The 19972-nt window shown below is 37.2% G+C and overlaps 1 protein-coding gene across 2 annotated transcripts in view; it reads right to left on the bottom strand.

The window, feature by feature from the left end:
* Positions 1-19972, bottom strand: part of HFM1 (helicase for meiosis 1) — a 143340-nt gene that overhangs the window by 98163 nt on the left and 25205 nt on the right. For both annotated transcript variants that reach the window (XM_054484800.2, XM_063652809.1), the window contains 4 exons: positions 19413-19490; positions 19035-19193; positions 16514-16714; positions 16345-16433 (listed from right to left, as the gene is read on the bottom strand). In XM_054484800.2, the coding sequence (XP_054340775.1) occupies positions 16345-16433; positions 16514-16714; positions 19035-19193; positions 19413-19490 (527 nt within the window). The remainder of the gene's footprint in view (positions 1-16344; positions 16434-16513; positions 16715-19034; positions 19194-19412; positions 19491-19972) is intronic.

Below are 19972 nucleotides of genomic sequence, written 5' to 3'. Positions count from 1 at the left end.
CATCAAAGATCAAAGGTAGATAAGCCCACAAAGATGAGAAAGAGTCAACGTAAAAACACTGAAAACTGAAAAAGCCATAGTGTCTCTTCTCCAAATGACTGTAACATTTCTCCAGCAAGGGCAAAGAACTGGGCTGAGGCTGAGATGGCTGAATTGACAGAAGTAGGCTACAGAAGGTGGGTAATAACAAACTTCACTGAGCTAAAGGAGCATGTTATAACCTAATGCAAAAAAAGGTAAGAACCATGGTAAAACAGTACAGGAGCTGATAGCCAGAACAGCCAGTTTAGAGAGGAACATAACTGATCTGATGGAGCTGAGAAACACAACACAAGAACTTCACAATGCAGTCACAAGTATCAATAACAGAATAGACCAAATGGAGGAAAGAATCTCTGAGCTAGATTATCTTTCTGAAATAAGACAGGCAGACAAGAATACAAAAAAAAAAAAAAAAAAAGAAGAAGAAGAATAAGAATGAAAAGGAACGAACAAAACCTCCAAGAAATATGGGATTAAGTAAAGAAACCAAACTTACAACTGACTGGTACCTGAAAGAAACAGGGAGAACAAAACCACATTGGAAAACATACTTCAAGAGAACTTCCAGAAGAACTTCCCCAACCTAGCAAGACAGCCCAGCATTCAAATTCAGGAAATGCAGAGAACCCCAGGAAGATACTCCACACGAACATCAACCTGAAAAGACATAATCATCAGATTCTCCAACGTTGAAATGAAAGAAAAATGTTAAGGGCAGCCAGAGAGAAAATCAGGTCACCTACAAAGGGAAACTCATCAAACTAACAGTGGATCTCTCAGCAGAAAACCTACAAGCCAGAAGAGACTGGAAGCCAATATTCAACATTCTTAAAGAAAAGAATTTCTAACCCAGAATTTCATATCTGGCCAAACTAAGCTTCATAAGCAAAGGAGAAATAAGGTTCTTTTCAGAGACAGCAAATGCTGAGGGAAGTCGCCAGGCCTGCCTTGCAAGAGTTCCTGAAGGAAGCACTAAATATGGAAAGGATAAACAAGTCTGCAAAATAACCAGCTAGCATCATGATGACAGGATCAAATTCACACATAACAATACTAATCTTAAATTGTAAATGGGCTAAATGCCCCAATTAAAAGGCACAGAATGGCAAGCTGGATAAAGAGCCAAGACCCACTAGTATGCAGTCTTCAAGAGACCCATCTCACATGCAAAGACACACATAGGCTCAAAATTAAGGGATGAAGGAAAACTTACCAAGCAAATGGAAAACAGAAAAAAGCAAGGGTTGCAATCCTAATTTCTGACAAAATAGACTTTAAACCAACAAAGATCAAAAAAGACAAAGAAGGGCATTACATAATGGTAAAGGGATCAATGCAACAAGAAGAGCTAACTATCCTAAATATATATGCACCCAATACAGGAGCACCCAGATTCATAAAGCAAGTTCTTAGAGATCTACAAAGAGACTCAGACTCCCAGACAATAATAGCGGAGACTTTAACAACCCATTGACAATATTAGACAGATCACTGAGACAGAAAATTAACAAAGATATTCAGGACCTGAACTCAGCTATGGATCAAGTGGACCTGATAGATAGCTACAGAACTCTCCACTCAAATTCAACAGAATATACATTTTTCTGATAGCTACATGGCATGTACTCTAAAACTGATCACATAATTGGAAGTAAAACACTTCTCAGCAAATGCAAAAGAATGGAAATCATAACAAACAGTCTCTCAGACCAGAGCACAATCAAATTAGAACTCAAGATTAAGAAATATACTCAAAACCACACAACTACATGAAAACTGAACAACCTGCTCCTGAATGACTCTTGGGTAAATAATGAAATTAAGGCAGAAATCAAGAAGTTCTTTGAAACTAATGAGAACAAAGAGACAATGTACCAGAATCTCTGGGACACAGTTAAAGCAGTGTTAAGAGAGAAACATATAGCACCAAATTCCCCCATCAAAAAGCTAGAAACCTCCCAAGTTAACAACCTAACATCTCAACTAAAAGAAGTAGAGAACCAAGAGCAAACAAACCCCAAAGCTAGCAGAAGACAAGAAATAACGAAGATCAGAGCTGAACCGAAGGAGATAGAGACGTGAAAAAACTCTTCAAAGAAAAAAAATCACCAAATCCAGGAGCTAGTTTTTTGAAAAAATTAATACAATAGATAGACTGCTAGCTAGACTAATAAAGAAGAAAGGAGAGAAGGATCAAATAAACACAATCAGAAATGATACAGGGGATATCACCACTGATCCCATAGAAATACAAACAATCATCAGAGAATACTATAAAGACCTCTATGCACATAAACTAGAAAATCTAGAAGAAATGGATGAAATCCTGGACACACACTCTCTTCCAAGACTGAACCAGGAAGAAATTGAATCCCTGAATAGACCAATAATGAGTTCTGGAATTGAGACAGTAATAACTAGCTTACCAACCAAAAAAAGCCCAGGACCAGAAAGATCCACAGCTAAATTCTACCATAGGTACAAAGAAGAGCTGTCACCATTTCTACTGAAACTATTGCAAAAGACTGAAAAGGAGGGACTCCTCCCTAACCCATTTATGAGGCCAGCATCATCCTGATACCAAAACCTGGTGGAGATACAACAAAAAAGGAAAACGTCAGGCCAATATCCTTAACGAACATTGATGGAAAAAGCTTCAATAAAATACTGGCAAACTGAATCCAGCAGCACATCAAAAAGCTTACCCACCATGATCAAGTTGGCTTCATCCCCAGGATGCAAGGTTGGTTCAACGTACACAAATCAATAAATGTGATTCATCACATAAACAGAATTAAAGACATTATCTCAATAGACACAGAAAAGGCCTTCAATACAATTCAACACTCCTTCACATTAAAAACTCTCAACAAACTAGGTATTGAAGGAACATACCTCAAAATAATAAGAGCCATATATGACAAACCCATAGCCAATACCATATTGAATGGGCAAAAACTGGAATCATTCCCCTTGAAAACTGGCACAAGACAAGGATCCCTTCTCTCAACACTCCTATTCAACACAGTTTTGGAAGTTCTGGCAAGGGCAATCAGGAAAGAGAAAGAAACAAAGGCATTTAAACAGGAAGAGAGGAAGTCAAATTATCTTTGTTTGCAGATGACATGATCCTATATTTAGAAAACCTCATCTTCTCAGCACAAAAGCTTCTTAAGCTATTAAGCAATTTCAGCAAAGTCTCAGGATACAAAATCAATGTGCAAAAATCTCTCTAGCATTTCTATACACCAACAACAGGCAATCAGAGAGCCAGTGAATGAACTCCCATTCACAATTGCTACAAAAAGAATAAAATACCTAGGAATACAGCTAAGGAGGGAGGTAAAGAAACTTTTCAAGGAGAACTACAAACCACTGCTCAAAGAAATCAAAGTGGATACAAGCAAATAGAGAAACATTCCATGCTCATGGATAGGAAGAATCAATATTGTGAAAATGGCCATACTGCCCAAAGTAATTTATAGATTCAATGCTATTCCCACTAAACTACCATTGACATTCTTCACAGAATCAGAAAAAAACTATTTTAAAATTTACATGGAACCAAATAGCTGAGATGATCCTAACCAAAAAGAACAAAGCTGGAGGTATCATTCTACCCATCTTCAAACTATACTATTATAGTAACCAAAACAGCATGGGACTGGTACAAGAACAGACATATAGACCAAAGGAACAGAATAGAGAACTCAGAAATAAGACCACACACCTACAAACATCTGATCTTCAACAAATGTGACAAAAGCAAGCAATGGGGAAAGGACACCCTATTTAATAAATGGTGCTGGGAGAGCTGGCTAGCCATATGCAGAAAATTGAAACTGGACCCCTTCCTTACACCCTACACAAGAATTAACTCAAGATGGATTACAGACTTAAATGTAAAACCCAAAACTATAAAAACCCTAGAAGAAAATCTAGGCAATACCCTTCAGGACATAGGCACGGGCAAAGATTTCATGAAGAAAACACCAAAAGCAATTGCAACAAAAGCAAAAATTGACAAATGGCATCAAATTAAAATCAAAATAAGGAGCTTCCATTCAGCAAAAGAAACTATCATGAGAGTAAACAGACAACCTACAGAATAAGAGAAAATTTCTGCAATCTATCTATCTGACAAAGGTCTAATATCCAGAGTCTACAAGGAACTTGAACAAATTTACAAGAAAAAAAACAAACAACCCCATTAAAAAGCGGGCAATGGACATGAACAGACACTTTTCAACAGATGACATACATGTGGCCAACCAATATTATGAAAAAAAGCTCAACATCACTGATCATTAGAGAAATGTAAATCAAAACCACAATGAGATACCATCTCATGCCAGTCAGAATGGCAATTATTAAAAAGTCAAAAAACAACAGATGCTGGCGAGGTTGCAGAGAAAAAGGAACGTTTTTACACTGTTGGTAGTGTAAATTAGTTCAACCATTGTGGAAGATGTTGTGGCAATTCCTCAAAGACCTACAACCAGAAATACCATTTGACCTAGCAATCCCATTACTGGGTATATACCCAAAGGAATATAAATTATTATTTTATAAGGATACATGAATACATATGTTCATTGCAGCATTATTCACAATAGCAAAGACATGGAATCAACCTAAATGCCCATCAGTGATAGATTGGATAAAGAAAATGTGGCACATTTATACTCTGGAATACTACACAGCCGTAAAAAGGAATGATATCATGTCCTTTGCAGAGACATGGATGGAGATGGAAGCCATTATCCTCAGCAAACTAACACAGGAACAGAAAACCAAACACCACATGTTCTCACTTATAAGTGGGAGCTGAATGATGACAACACATGGACATATGGAGGGGAACTCATTGGGACCTGTTGGGGAGGTTGGGGAGGGAGAGCATTAAGAATAATAGCTAATGGATGCTGAGCTTAATACCTAGGTTATGTGATGATTTGTACAGCAATCCACCATGTCACATGTTTACCTATATAACAAACCTGTACATCCTGCACATGTACCCTTAAACTTAAAAGTGGAAAAAAAAAAAAACATAAGAATGGCCAACAGGTATATGAAAAGGTGTTGAACATCACTAATTATCAGGAAATGTAAATTAAAACCACCATATTATAGACAATAAATACAGGTGATGGTGTGGAAAAAAGGGAATCCTAGTACACTGTTGGTGGGAATGCAGATTGGTACAGCCATTATGGAAATAGTATTGAGATTTCTAAAGATATTAAAAATGGAATTACCATATTACCCAGCAACCTCTTCTCTGGGTATATACCCAAAGAAGAAATCATTACCTCATAAGGATATCTGCACTCCCATGTTCCTTGCAGACTGTTCATAATAGTTAAGATATGGAAACAGCCTAAAGGTCTGTTGATGAACTAATGCACAAGAAAAATGTGGTATGTGTGTGTGTACATATACATATATATATATATATATATATATATTTTTTTTTTTTTTTTTTTTTTTTTTGAGACGGAGTCTTGTTCTGTTGCCCAGGCTGAAGTGTGCAGTGGCGCGATCTCAGTTTACTGCAAGCTCTGCCCCCCGGGGTTCACGCCATTCTCCTGCCTCAGCCTCCAGAGTAGCTGGGACTACAGGCACCAGCCACCACGCCCGGCTAATTTTTTGTATTTTTAGTAGAGACAGGGTTTCACCGTGTTAGCCAGGATGGTCTTGATCTCCTGACCTCATGATCCACCTGCCTCGGCTTCCCAAAGTGCTGGGATTACAGGTGTGAGCCACCGCGCCTGGCATGTATATATATATAACATAGTATACACACACATACACACACACATGCACACACACGATGGAATATTATTCAGCCTTATAAAAGAATGAGATTCTGCGATTTGCCACAACATGGCTGGACCTGGAGGACATTGCTAAGACACTAACTGAAATAAGCCAGTCACAGAAAGAAAAATATTGCATGTTCTCACTCATATGTGAAACGTTTTTTTAAAAAGTCAAATATACAGAGGTAGAGAATAAAATAGTAGTTATTAGAGGCAGGAAGGGTGGGAACAGGGGAAGAAATGGGGAGATGTAGGTCAAAAGATACACAGAAAAGCAGATACATAGTGTGAACAAGTCTAGAGACCTAATGTACAACATAAAGACTACAGTTAATAAAACTATTTTGGATTAGGGATTCTTGTTAAGTAAGTAGATTTAGCTGCTCTTGTCAAAAAAAACCTATGTGAGATGAGAGATATGTTAATTTGCATCACTATAGTAACCATTTTACTAGCTATATGAATCACATAACATCATGTTGTAAACCTCAAATATGCCATATAAAATTTATTTTTTAAAAAAGAAAACTAGGTTAAAAGACAAGAGGAAGTTAAGAAAGTGTGTTCATAATTTGAAAATGAATTCTGAGTACATTAAAAGATTTTGGAAGTTGGTAGGCTTGGTTCTTAAGTATATAAAAACATCTAGTATTTTTCTACTTCCTTGTTGCAGATATGACACTAGGAAGAATTATTTTTATGATAACACTCATGACATTTTTTAAGGATTCACAGTGGAATGAAGATAAGGCAAGAGGAAAGGGCATGTTACTATTAAGTACAAACTCTGCTACTCACTGTTAGGTATCTTAGAAATGTTGCCTTATTTAATTATCATAGAAATATGGTGAGATGACTGATTCTCACACATACAATATTGATTAAGAAATTGAAGTTGAAAGAAGTTAAGTAATATGCCCAATAGTGCACAGCTAGTAAAAGTAGCAGCACTGTAATTCAAATCTGAGTCTCTAACTCCAGTATGTTCCTGGAAAAAAAAAAAAAAAACAAGAATAAAAAAGAATATAAAGAAAAAATAAAGGGCAAAGACTGAAGAAAGAAGAGAGGAGAGTTAAAGGAGAGAGAAACTTTCCATTAGTAACTAGGTAAGAGTGGGAAATGAGAAAAGGAATTAAGATATATGTTTGCAAAAAAATGATTATCTGAAACAAAATTAGCTAATTTGTTCACAACAGAAAAAAGGGAGAGGATGAATTGTAAATTAGTTTTAAAGGAACTTGTAGTGTATTTCAATTCCCTACTCATATAGATAAGTTCAGCTCAAAAATGTTAATTATTATGTATTCACCCTAGGACACCAGATATTTCTATGTGAATGATGCCGCCATTGCACAGAATTCTGTAAGTCTCTCAAAACTGCCTTCAGAGTTAAGCTTATGAGCAAAAAAACAAGCCTCATTACTTGATCCCCACATCTTGTTTCTGACAAAAAGTGATATGAACCAACTTGATCATCTAGTTTATTCACCCAACAAGTAGAAAGCTTCAAATTGTTTATACCTACTTACAGCCTCTCTACCCTATACCTACACATTTTTTAAAAAAACCAGTTTATCTTTATTCTATTACTAGTTTTATAATGAACTGGTCAATGTTTTTGAAACCCCATCTTTGTTTTAAAAACTTAGAAAATTAATAAGAGGCGGATGAAGCCAAGATGGCCAAATAGGAACAGCTCCAGTCTACAGCTCCCAGCGTGAGCGATGCAGAAGACAGGTGATTTCTGCATTTCCAACTGAGGTACCGGGTTCATCTCACTGGGGAGCGTCGGATAGTGGGTGCAGGACAGTGGGTGCAGTGCACCAAGTGTGAGCCAAAGCAGGGCGAGGCATTGCCTCACCTGGGAAGCGCAAGGGGTCGGGGAATTCCCTTTCCTAGTCAAAGAAAGGGGTGACAGACGGCACCTGGAAAATCGGGTCACTCCCACCCTAATACTGCACTTTTCTACGGTCTGAGCAAACGGCACACCAGGAGATTATATCCCACGCCTGGCTCGGAGGGTCCTACACCCACGGAGCCTCGCTCATTGCTAGCACAGCAGTCTGAGATCAAACTGCAAGGCGGCAGCGAGGCTGGGGGAGGGGCACCCACCATTGCCGAGGCTTGAGTAGGTAAACAAAGCAGCCAGGAAGCTCGAACTGGGTGGAGCCCACCGCAGCTCAAGGAGGCCTCCCTGCCTCTGTAGACTCCAACTCTGGGGGCAGGGCATAGCCAAACAAAAGGCAGCAGTAACCTCTGCAGACTTAAATGTCCCTGTCTGACAGACTGGAAGACAGTAGTCGTTCTCCCAGCATGCAGCTGGAGATCTGAGAATGGACAGACTGCCTCCACAAGTGGGTCCCTGACCCCTGAGCAGCCTAACTGGGAGGCACCTACCAGTAGGGGCAGACTGACACATCACATGGCCAGGTACTCCTCTGAGACAAAACTTCCAGAGGAATGATCAGGCAGCAGCATTTGCGGTTCATATCCGCTGTTCTGCAGCCACTGCTGCTGATACCCAGGCAAACAGGGTCTGCAGTGAACCTCCAATAAACTCCAACAGACCTGCAGCTGAGCGTCCTGTTAGAAGGAAAACTAACAAACAGAAAGGACATCCACACCAAAAACCCACCTCTACGTCACCATCATCAAAGACCAAAGGTAGATAAAACCACAAAGATGGGGAAAAAACAGAGCAGAAAAACCGGAAACTCTAAAAATCAGAGCGCCTCTCCCCCTCCAAAGGAACACAGCTCCGCACCGGCAACAGAACACAGCTGGACAGAGAATGACTTTGACGAGTTGAGAGAGGAAGGCTTCAGAAGATCAAACTACTCCGAGCTAAAGGAGGAAGTTCGAACCCATGGCAAAGAAGTTAAAAACCTTGAAAAAAAATTAGACGAATGGCTAACTAGAATAATCAATGCAGAGAAGTCCTTAAAGGATCTGATGGAGCTGAAAACCATGGCACGAGAACTACGTGACGAATGCACAAGCCTCAGTAGCAGATTTGATCAACTGGAAGAAAGGGTATCAGTGATGGAAGATCAAATGAATGAAATGAAGTGAGAAGAGAAGTTTAGAGAAAAAAGAATAAAAAGAAACAAACAAAGCCTCCAAGAAATATGGGACTATGTGAAAAGACCAAATCTATGTTTGATTGGTGTACCTGAAAGTGACGGGGAGAATGGAAACAAGTTGGAAAACACTCTGCAGGATATTATCCAGGAGAACTTCTCCAATCTAGCAAGGCAGGCCAACATTCAAATTTAGGAAATACAGAGAATGCCACAAAGATACTCCTCAAGAAGAGCAACTCCAAGACACATAATTGTCAGATTCACCAAAGTTGAAACGAAGGAAAAAATGTTAAGGGCAGCCAGAGAGGAAGGCTGGGTTATCCACAAAGGGAAACCCAGCAGACTAACAGCTGATCTCTCGGCAGAAACTCTACAAGCCAGAAGAGAGTGGGGGCCAATATTCAACATTCTTAAAGAAAAGAATTTTCAACCCAGAATTTCATATCCAGCCAAACTAAGCTTCATAAGTGAAGGAGAAATAAAATCCTTTACAGACAAGCAAAAGCTGAGAGATTTTTGTCACCACCAGGCCTGCCCTAAAAGAGCTCCTGAAGGAAGCACTAAACATGGAAAGGAACAACCGGTACCAGCCACTGTAAAAACATGCCAAATTGTAAAGACCATCAAGGCTAGGAAGAAACTGCATCCACTAACAAGCAAAATAACCAGCTAACATCATAATGAAAGGATCAAATTCACACATAACAATATTAACCTTAAATGTAAATGGGCTAAATGCTCCAATTAAAAGACACAGACTGGCAAACTGGCAAACCCATCTCACGTGCAGAGACACATATAGGCTCAAAATAAAGGGATGGAGGAAGATCTACCAAGCAAATGGAAAACAAAAAAGGCAGGGGTTGCAATCCTAGTCTCTGATAAAACAGACTTTAAACCAACAAAGATCAAAAGAGGCAAAGAAGGCGATTACATAATGGTAAAGGGATCAATTCAACAAGAGCTAACTATCCTAAATATATATGCACTCAATACAGGAGCACCCAGATTCATAAAGCAAGTCCTTAGAGACCTACAAAGAGACTTAGACTCCCACACAATAATAATGGGAGACTTTCACACCCCACTGTCAACATTAGACAGATCAACGAGACAGAAAGTTAACAAGGATATCCAGGAACTGAACTCAGCACTGCACCAACTGGACCTAATAGACATCTACAGAACTCTCCACCCCAAATCAACAGAATATACATTCTTTTCAGCACCACACCACACCTATTCCAAACTTGACCACATAGTTGGAAGTAAAGCACTCCTCAGCAAATGTAAAAGAACAGAAATTATAACAAACTGTCTCTCAGACCACAGTACAATCAAACTAGAACTCAGAATTAAGAAACTCACTCAAAACCGTTCAACTACATGGAAACTGAACAACCTGAATGACTACTGGGGACATAATGAAATGAAGGCAGAAATAAAACTGAACAACCTGAATGACTACTGGGTACATAATGAAATGAAGGCAGAAATAAAGATGTTCTTTGAAACCAATGAGAACAAAGACACAACATACAAGAATCTCTGGGACACATTCAAAGCAGTGCGTAGAGGGAAATTTATAGCACTAAATGCCCACAAGAGAAAGCAGGAAAGATCTAAAATTGACACCCTAACATCACAATTAAAAGAACTAGGGAAGCAAGAGCAAACACATTCAAAAGCTAGCAGAAGGCAAGAAATAACTAAGATCAGAGCAGAACTGAAGGAGATAGAGACACAAAACACCCTTCAAAAAAATCAATGAATCCAGGAGTTGGTTTTTTGAAAAGATAACAAAACTGATAGACCACTAGCAAGACTAAGAAAGAAGAAAAGAGAGAAGAATCAAACAGACACAATAAAAAATGATAAAGGGGATATCGCCACCGATCCCACAGAAATACAAACTACCATCAGAGAATATTATAAACACCTCTACGCAAATAAACTAGAAAATCTAGAAGAAATGGATAAATTCCTCAACACATACACCCTCCCAAGACTAACCAGGAGAAGTTGAATCTCTGAATAGACCAATAACAGGCTCAGAAATTGAGGCAATAATTAATAACTTACTAACCAAAAAAAGTCCAGGACCAGATGGATTCACAGCCGAATTCTACCAGAGGTACAAGGAGGAGCTGTTACCATTCCTTCTGAAACTATTCCAATCAATAGAAAAAGAGGTAATCCTCCCTAACTCATTTTATGAGGCCGGCATCATCCTGATACCAAAGCCTGGCAGAGACACAACAAAAAAAGAGAATTTTAGACCAATATCCCTGATTAATATCGATGCAAAAATCCTCAATAAAATACTGGCAAACCAAATCCAGCAGCACATCAAAAAGCTTATCCACCATGATCAAGTGGGCTTCATCCCTGGGATGCAAGGCTGGTTCAACATACGCAAATCAATAAACGTAATCCAGCATATAAACAGAACCAAAGACAAAAACCACACGATGATCTCAATAGATGCAGAAAAGGCCTTTGACAAAATTCAACAACGCTTCATGCTAAAAACTCTCAATAAATTAGGTATTGATGAGATGTATCTCAAAATAATAAGAGCTATCTATGACAAACCCACAGCCAATATCATACTGAATGGGCAAAAACTGGAAGCATTCCCTTTGAAAACTGGCACAAGACAGGGATGCCCTCTCTCACCACTCCTATTCAACATAGTGTTGGAATTTCTGGCCAGGGCAATCAGGCAGGAGAAAGAAATAAAGGGTATTCAATTAGGAAAAGAGGAAGTCAAACTGTCCCTGTTTGCAGATGACATGATTGTATATCTAGAAAACCCCATTGTCTCAGCCCAAAATCTCCTTAAGCGGATAGGTAACTTCAGCAAAGTCTCAGGATACAAAATCAATGTGCAAAAATCACAAGCATTCCTATACACCAATAACAGACAAACAGAGAGCCAAATCATGAGAGAACTCCCATTCACAATTGCTTCAAAGAGAATAAAATACCTAGGAATCCAACTTACAAGGGATGTGAAGGACCTCTTCAAGGAGAACTACAAACCACTGCTCAACGAGATAAAAGAGGACACAAACAAATGGAAGAACATTCCATGCTCATGGGTAGGAAGAATCAACATCGTGAAAATGGCCATACTGCCCAAGGTAATTTATAGATTCAATGCCATCCCCATCAAGCTACCAATGACTTTCTTCACAGAATTGGAAAAAACTACTTTAAAGTTCACATGGAACCAAAAAAGAGCCCACATTGCCAAGGCAATCCTAAGCCAAAAGAACAAAGCTGGAGGCATCACACTACCTGACTTCAAACTATACTACAAGGCTACAGTAACCAAAACAGCCTAGTACTGGTACCAAAACAGAGATACAGACCAATGGAACAGAACAGAGGCCTCAGAAATAATGCTGCATACCTACAACTATCTGATCTTTGACAAACCTGACAAAAACAAGAAATGGGGAAAGGATTCCCTATTTAATAAATGGTGCTGGGAACTGGCTAGCCATACGTAGAAAGCTCAAACTGGATCCCTTCCTTACACCTTATACAAAAATCAATTCAAGATGGATTAAAGACTTAAATGTTAGACCTAAAACCATAAAAACCCTAGAAGAAAACCTAGGCATTACCATTCAGGACATAGGCATGGGCAAGGACTTCATGTCTAAAACACTAAAAGCAATGGCAACAAAAGCCAAAATTGACAAATGGGATCTAATTAAAGAGCTTCTGTACAGCAAAAGAAACTACCATCAGAGTGAACAGGCAACCTACAGAATGGGAGAAAATTTTTGCAATCTACTCATCTGACAAAGGGCTAATATCCAGAATCTACAATGAACTCAAACAAATTTACAAGAAAAAAACAAACAACCCCATCAAAAAGTGGGTGAAGGATATGAACAGACACTTCTCAAAAGAAGACATTTATGCAGCCAAAAGACACATGAAAAAATGCTCATCATCACTGGCCATCAGAGAAATGCAAATCAAAACCACAAGGAGATACCATCTCACACCAGTTAGAATGGCAATCATTAAAAAGTCAGGAAACAACAGGTGCTGGAGAGGATGTGGAGAAATAGGAACACTTTTACACTGTTGGTGGGACTGTAAACTAGTTCAACCATTGTGGAAGTCAGTGTGGCGATTCCTCAGGGATCTAGAACTAGAAATACCATTTGACCCAGCCATCCCATTACTGGGTATATACCCAAAGGACTATAAATCATGCTGCTATAAAGGCACATGCACACGTATGTTTATTGAGGCACTATTCACAATAGCAAAGACTTGGAACCAACCCAAATGTCCAACAATGATAGACTGGATTAAGAAAATGTGGCACATGTACACCATGGAATACTATGCAGCCATAAAAAATGATGAGTTCATGTCCTTTGTAGGGACATGGATGAACCTGGAAACTATCATTCTCAGCAAACTATTGCAAGGACAAAAAACCAAACACCACATGTTCTCATTCATAGGTGGGAATTGAACAATGAGAACACATGGACACAGTAAGGGGAAGATCACACACACCGGGGCCTGTTGTGGGGTGGGGTGAAGGGGGAGGGATAGCATTAGGCGATATCCCTAATGTTAAATGACGAGTTAATGGGTGTAGCACACCAACATGGCATATGTATACATATGTAACAAACCTGCACGTTGTGCACATGTACCCTAAAACTTAAAGTATAATAAAAAAACAAGAAAATTCATAAGAATGCTATAAAACTACATGCAGTTGGTATGAAAATTAGTAATCATTATTAGATGGTATTCTTATTAGCAATAATTTCACTTTCTCCCTTTCTTTCTACCTCTCAGACTTCATCTACTTTTTGGCTGTGAGCTCTTTGTTGGTTTTTTTCATTCTGTCTTGCTCTCTACTGTTTCTTATTGCTTAATCTTGCTTTGTTGATGTGTATTATAAAAGAACTACTCTACATGCTTCACACCCTAGAGATTTTTTTTCATATGGTAGTAACTAAGAAGATCAAGTTAAATCCTTTAAATGGAAGGAAAAGTGTCAAAATACTATCTAGAGGGTGAATAAGTGGCTATGTTTGTAATTATTTAATAGACTATCTTTATAGTCTACCTTTTTAGTGGATTAAAAAAAAAACAAAGAATGTAAAGAAGACTAAATTGGCTCCTCTAGGCTTGGTACATATCTTTGGTTGACAAGCAACCAGAGATGGTGGCAAAGGAAAAGACTGATAATTGGAAAACTGATCTGACCCAAAGCAGAGAGAAGTATATTCCCCCACCATACAAAATTAGGCAGAAAAAATAAGTATCTGCTCATATCCACATGTCCCAATTTTAGTCTGAGGTCTACCACTAAACATATTTACTGATTTCCAGAAGTTATTAACAATAATAATAAGTTAATGTTCATTACATAGTAATCATGTGCTAGCACTCTGCCGAGACCTTCTGCGATAATCTGGATGCTGTCCATTTAAATCTCATGCTAAATTGTAATCTCCAGTATTGGAGGTGAGGCCTGGTAGGAGGTGAATGGATCACGGGGGCAGATCCTCATGGCTTGGTGCTGTCCTCACAACAGTGAGTGAGTTCTTGTGAGATCTAGTTGCTTAAAAGTGTATGGTACCCGCCCCCCACCCCTGCTCCTGCTCTCACCATGTGATACACCAACTCATCCTTTGCCTTCTGCCATGACTGTAAGCAGCCCAAGGCCTCACCAGAAGCTGAGCAGATGTGGTGCCATGTTTCTTGCACAGCGTGCAAAACTGTGAGCCAATTAAACCTCTCTTCTTTATAAATTACCCAGGCTCAGAAATTTCTTTATATCAATGTAAGAATGACCTAACACACCTGCTAAGATTGAGTGGTAAGCAGGATGAACATGAATCCCCCTTTCCTCAAGAAGTTGATAATCTAATGAATAGAAAAGATATTAAAATAACTATTAAACAAAAGGATATTATAATTATAGTAAGTGCTATGAAATAAAGTACAGGTTGCTTATAAAAGTAAATACAGGGAAACTGATGACTATGGAAAACTGATATTAAAGTTTAGACATGAAGGATAAATAGGAGTTAGGTGAAAACCATTCCAGTAAAAGCAAGCACCATGCAAGACAATGCTGTACAGAGTAACAGTTTGGTGTATTCACAGAACACAGAGGCGAATACAGCTTGACCATGATGATTAAAGGGGGAGAATGGTCATGATAAGTCTGGAGAATTGGCTAGGCATCACATTATATGGGCTATTGCAGGCTACATTAAGGATTTAACATTTAATCCCCAGAACAGTAAGAATCTATTAAAGGGTTTTAGGCAGGAAACTGACATTTAGATTTGCAATCTTACACAATTTATGCTATGTAGAGAATAAAGCTGGATAAGAGAGTGTGTGTGTAGTGATTAAAGAAAAGGATACAGCCTAGGCAAGAGATTAATAGTGACTTGAATTAGGGAAGTGGCAGTGTTGATGGAGACAAAATGACATATTTGAGATATATTTAGAAGTAAGAATAAACAGGACTTTGTAATTGATTGTCTGTGGGGTATAAGGTGAAGACGATATCAATCATAGTTTTCTGCTATGAGTAACTAGGGAGATAATGTATAATTAAGATGGGGAACACTGGAGAAGGAGCTGGTCTGAGAGCAAGAACCAAGGTTCTATTTGGTACATAGTGAGTTTGAGATAACTGTTGGTAGACACACAACTGGATTCAGTTACACAGATGGACTATAGGCCTGGAGCTCAGTAGGGAAGTCTGGGCCGAAGGCATAATTGTGGGAATTCATAGACATGCATAAATATTATTTGAACTTCATGTGAGTAGTTACAAACACCTAAGAGTGTGGCATTAGAAAGAATGAACCTCAGGTATATGCACTCGAATGTCAACATTTAAGAGTTGGGTAGAAGAGGTGAAAAGGGGACTGAGAACGAGCAGCCTGCAAAGGAGGAAGAAAATCAGTAGAGATGATCATGGAAGCACAGACTCCAGAGTGTTTAAGTAAGGTGGAAGTGGCCAAATATGATAGAGAGTCCTTAAAGATTAATTCGCAAGATCAGCTTTAGTGAAAGACTATAAAAGATGCTGGATTGAAATTAGGTTAAAAAAACAGATAGTAGTATGGATAATCTTTATCATTCAAGAAATCTGACCATCAGATTATCAGTATGGATAATCTTTATCATTCAAGAAATCTGGATCACACCTGTACGAAGATTCATTATCTCACTTAATCCTCAAAATTACCATTATCCTTATTTTATAGATGAGGACACTGAGGTTTACCCCAAGGTTATGGGACAAGCCTAATTTTCTCATGTCATCTAGATGAGCCCTAAAAGTCCTTCTACTTCCATGAAAAAATGAAAAACTATACCTCTGTTTCTGTTCCACAGTCATAATAAATTTAGCATCTTTCACAAGAACAGAAGCAGCCTGTTGCACACCCTTCCTTGTTGCACAAAACTGAAAATAAATTCATAACGTTTGTATTAATCATGTTAAAAACTGAATATACTAAAAAATAAGCTATCAACAATCCGTACCACAAGTGTGGGTTTCTGATCAGAGTACATTTGTATAACACTGGCAATTTTGTAGTTGAGGGTTAAATCAAACTTAAATTCAGTTTGGTTACTACTGCAGGGAAATCCAAGGACCACTTTCTGAAGTTTCACTGGTCTATGGCTCTCATCCATTTTCAGACACACAGCTGGTCTTTCTCCATCTGAAAGCCATTCTGCAATCTTTGAAACACAAAAACATGTGCATTAAAATTTTCTTCTAGTAAAGTTTTATTGCTAAAAACAACCGAATTACAAAGCACTTTAAGGTCAAGCTATAAAAGTATTTAATCAAGTATGCTGTCTTTTTCAATATTACATATTCCATTAATATTATTCTGTTGATATAGTGGTCAACACTAGCCATAGTAGTATTTCAAGATTATACCCACTTTTCACCATGGTAAACTTCCAATTAATTATTATTATTTTGTTTTATTTTCCTTCATAAGAATCCAAAGAAAAATTAAAATCAATTTTGTCATAGAGGCCAAATTTCTCACTATTATTTTCACTCCTTTGCTATTTTTGAAAACTATGCCTCAAAATGGCTGACATCTCTTTTGTGTTGTCCTAAATATTAGATAAATAGCAGCAAATTAATAGTTGGTTTAGGTTGGCAAGGGCTGCCAAGTTTTTAAGCAAACAACAAACACTTGAGAGATGCCAGTGCCAAAAGCAAACTTCAGACTCAAGCTAGAGTCACTAGTTAGTTTCTGGAACTGTGGTAAGCAATCCTTATCTTTACACAGCCCAGTTAATAATCAGGCTCCATGCCTTGCTATGAAATTGACTGTTGTTTTGACAGGTAGAAAACATTAAAATAATCTCAAGGTTATCACGAGTAGGGATAAGATCACACAAGAATTTACAGATAGAGGGGAGCAGAAGGCCGAGAATAAAAACCTTAATTTAGGGAAAAATGGAGGAAGAAGATCTGACAAAAGAGACAGAGAAACAGCATTCACAGAAGTAGTGTTTATCACAAAGGGGAAAAGTTTCAAGAATTAGAGAGTACTAGTACATAATAATTGCTTACAAATAAGTAAGAAAAATTTATATTCCAATGTGAAAAAAAGGCAAATGACATAATCTGGCAAGTTTTAAAAAAAGAACTTAAAGTAGTTGATAAATATATTAAAAATATTTACTTTAGTAGAAATCAAAGAAGTAAAAATTTTTTAAATGAGATACTACACTAAACAATAAATCCTATAAATATTTAAAAATAATAATAGCAATAATCATTCCATTATCATACTATCCAGTGTTAGGATACAGGAAAACAGCCTCTGGTAGAAGCGCAAATGAATATAACATTTATTGAAAGAAGTGCTTCTTTAGAGTTTTATATATCCTTTGATTCAGTTATTTCATTCTAAAAGTTCATCCTAAGGAAATAATCACGGATGTTTCAGATACATTAATTTCACTCTGTTTACAATAGCAAAAATTGGAAATAACTTAATCTTCCATTGTTATAGTGTTTGATAAATAAATTACGATAAAACCACAAAAATAGTATTGAAGAATATTTAATGATATAAAAATGTTTAAAGGTGAAATGCAGGTCAAAAAAAAGAGTCTGTACATTATGATTCCTACATGCTTACAAAAAAAAACTACGTACATTATGCCTCCTACATGTGTAAAGATAAACACTAGGATTTAGTTTTGTTGTTTTAATAAACTTTAAATTTTTCTGTATTATTCTTGACAAATATGAACAAAACGAGTTGTCATTTTAAGAACAAGAAAATGATTAATTGTGCCAAATTAATGATAAAGACAAAATATTCCATTGGAATAGACAATATAGTGGCTATTTGCGAAAACAATTTCTAAGAAGTAGTAGGGGAAAACCAGTATTATAGTAGGCTGAGAAGTAAGTAGGAGTGAGAAAGTAGAGTGAGACTATTATTTTTCAAGACGTTTACTTAAAAATTGAAGAAAAAATTAAGTCATATATTCATTATGGAAAGTATAATAGTGCACATGATTATTTCTTTACATGTCCATGTACCCCATTAACCATGAGATCCTCCTCAAGGACGGAGTCCATATATTTTCACTTTTGCGTCTATATTTAGTGCTTACCACAATGCCAAGCATACAGAATTGAGGAGCAAGTGGTAATCATCTAAGCGATTATTTTTATTCTCCACCGTACTTCGCTATACAATTAGAGTCAGCTAGTTACAACAACCATCACATATTGTTAGTGAAGTTATTATAAGGCACCTGAAACCCAGGAAACTAAGACTGTTAGATACTAGCAAACAAGAGATGTCCACATGTCCACAAAAAATATTTTATTAAACCTGATTAACCAAATTTTATGGCCTTAATACTGTCATATTTATGAGATCTAGCCACAACTTTCTACAACATACTTTCCTATTAAAGGAAAGGACAAAAAAATTCACTTTTCTCTAAGATCAAGAGGACTAAATATTTCACAAGTCATAAAAAACCTAAGAGCTTAGTTAAAATTGTAACTCACATCCTCAGCATTTGGAATTGTTGCAGATACAGCTACAAATCGCATTGGAATAGCAGTGCTGGTATTTTTTAAAGTCTGAGAAACAGACTGTACAGTTTTCATTCTGCTAACTACAACTTCAAGAGTTGGACCACGATTTTCATCTTTTACAATATGTACCTAAGCAGGAAATCAAGAAAAAATCATTAGCTATAGAATTAAAAATACATTTAATCAATTAAAATATTCAATAATATTAACATTCTTGCTTGAGAAAATGAGCATTTTCCACTTGAAGGGATAAAACAAACATATAGTTTGGTTGCAATGTCTTTTTTCTTTCTGTCTTATTCTAATTATCCTTTTATGTTTATCTCTGAAAGCAAATGCATTCATTACCTCATCAATGAGAAACAGTCGAACCAGTTGAACCAAAGAGTTGTCTCTCCATTTCCTAGTCATGCTATCCCATTTTTCCTAGAGAGAAAAAAAAGCATACAAGTAGTTTAATGTGATAAGGAATTATAATAAATATTAAGATATCAAAAACATCTTTAACGTGACGTATTACAAATCATAGGCAATTTTGATTGATCCCTTAAGAGTATTCTGAAAAATATTTTAAAATTAAAAAATACTTAAAGAATTTTTACAGTCTTAAAGGTATTTTTAAAACTGGGCCCTCAATTGTTTTTACACTGAACCACAAAATATTCAAAGTCCAAGTTTTGTTACCTATTTTTAAATTCTACCAAGGACCTCCGTCTATAAAACATACTACTTAGGTAAAAGAAAAAAAGCAATAAATATGATTACAAAGTATCCACAATAACAAACTGCCTATTCTTCGTCAATTTTCCCAATTTGGTCATTTGTCTTTTACTTACTGATTTGTAGGTATTCTTTCTGTACCTTGAATTGTAGTATTTTTTTAATGTTTGTTTGTTTACATTGTAAAT

This window comes from Pongo pygmaeus, chromosome 1 (genome assembly GCF_028885625.2).
Source record: "Pongo pygmaeus isolate AG05252 chromosome 1, NHGRI_mPonPyg2-v2.0_pri, whole genome shotgun sequence".
Classification (NCBI taxonomy): domain Eukaryota; kingdom Metazoa; phylum Chordata; class Mammalia; order Primates; family Hominidae; genus Pongo; species Pongo pygmaeus.
Note: the sequence above shows the minus strand (reverse complement) of the source record. Positions and strands in the feature narration are given on the sequence as shown.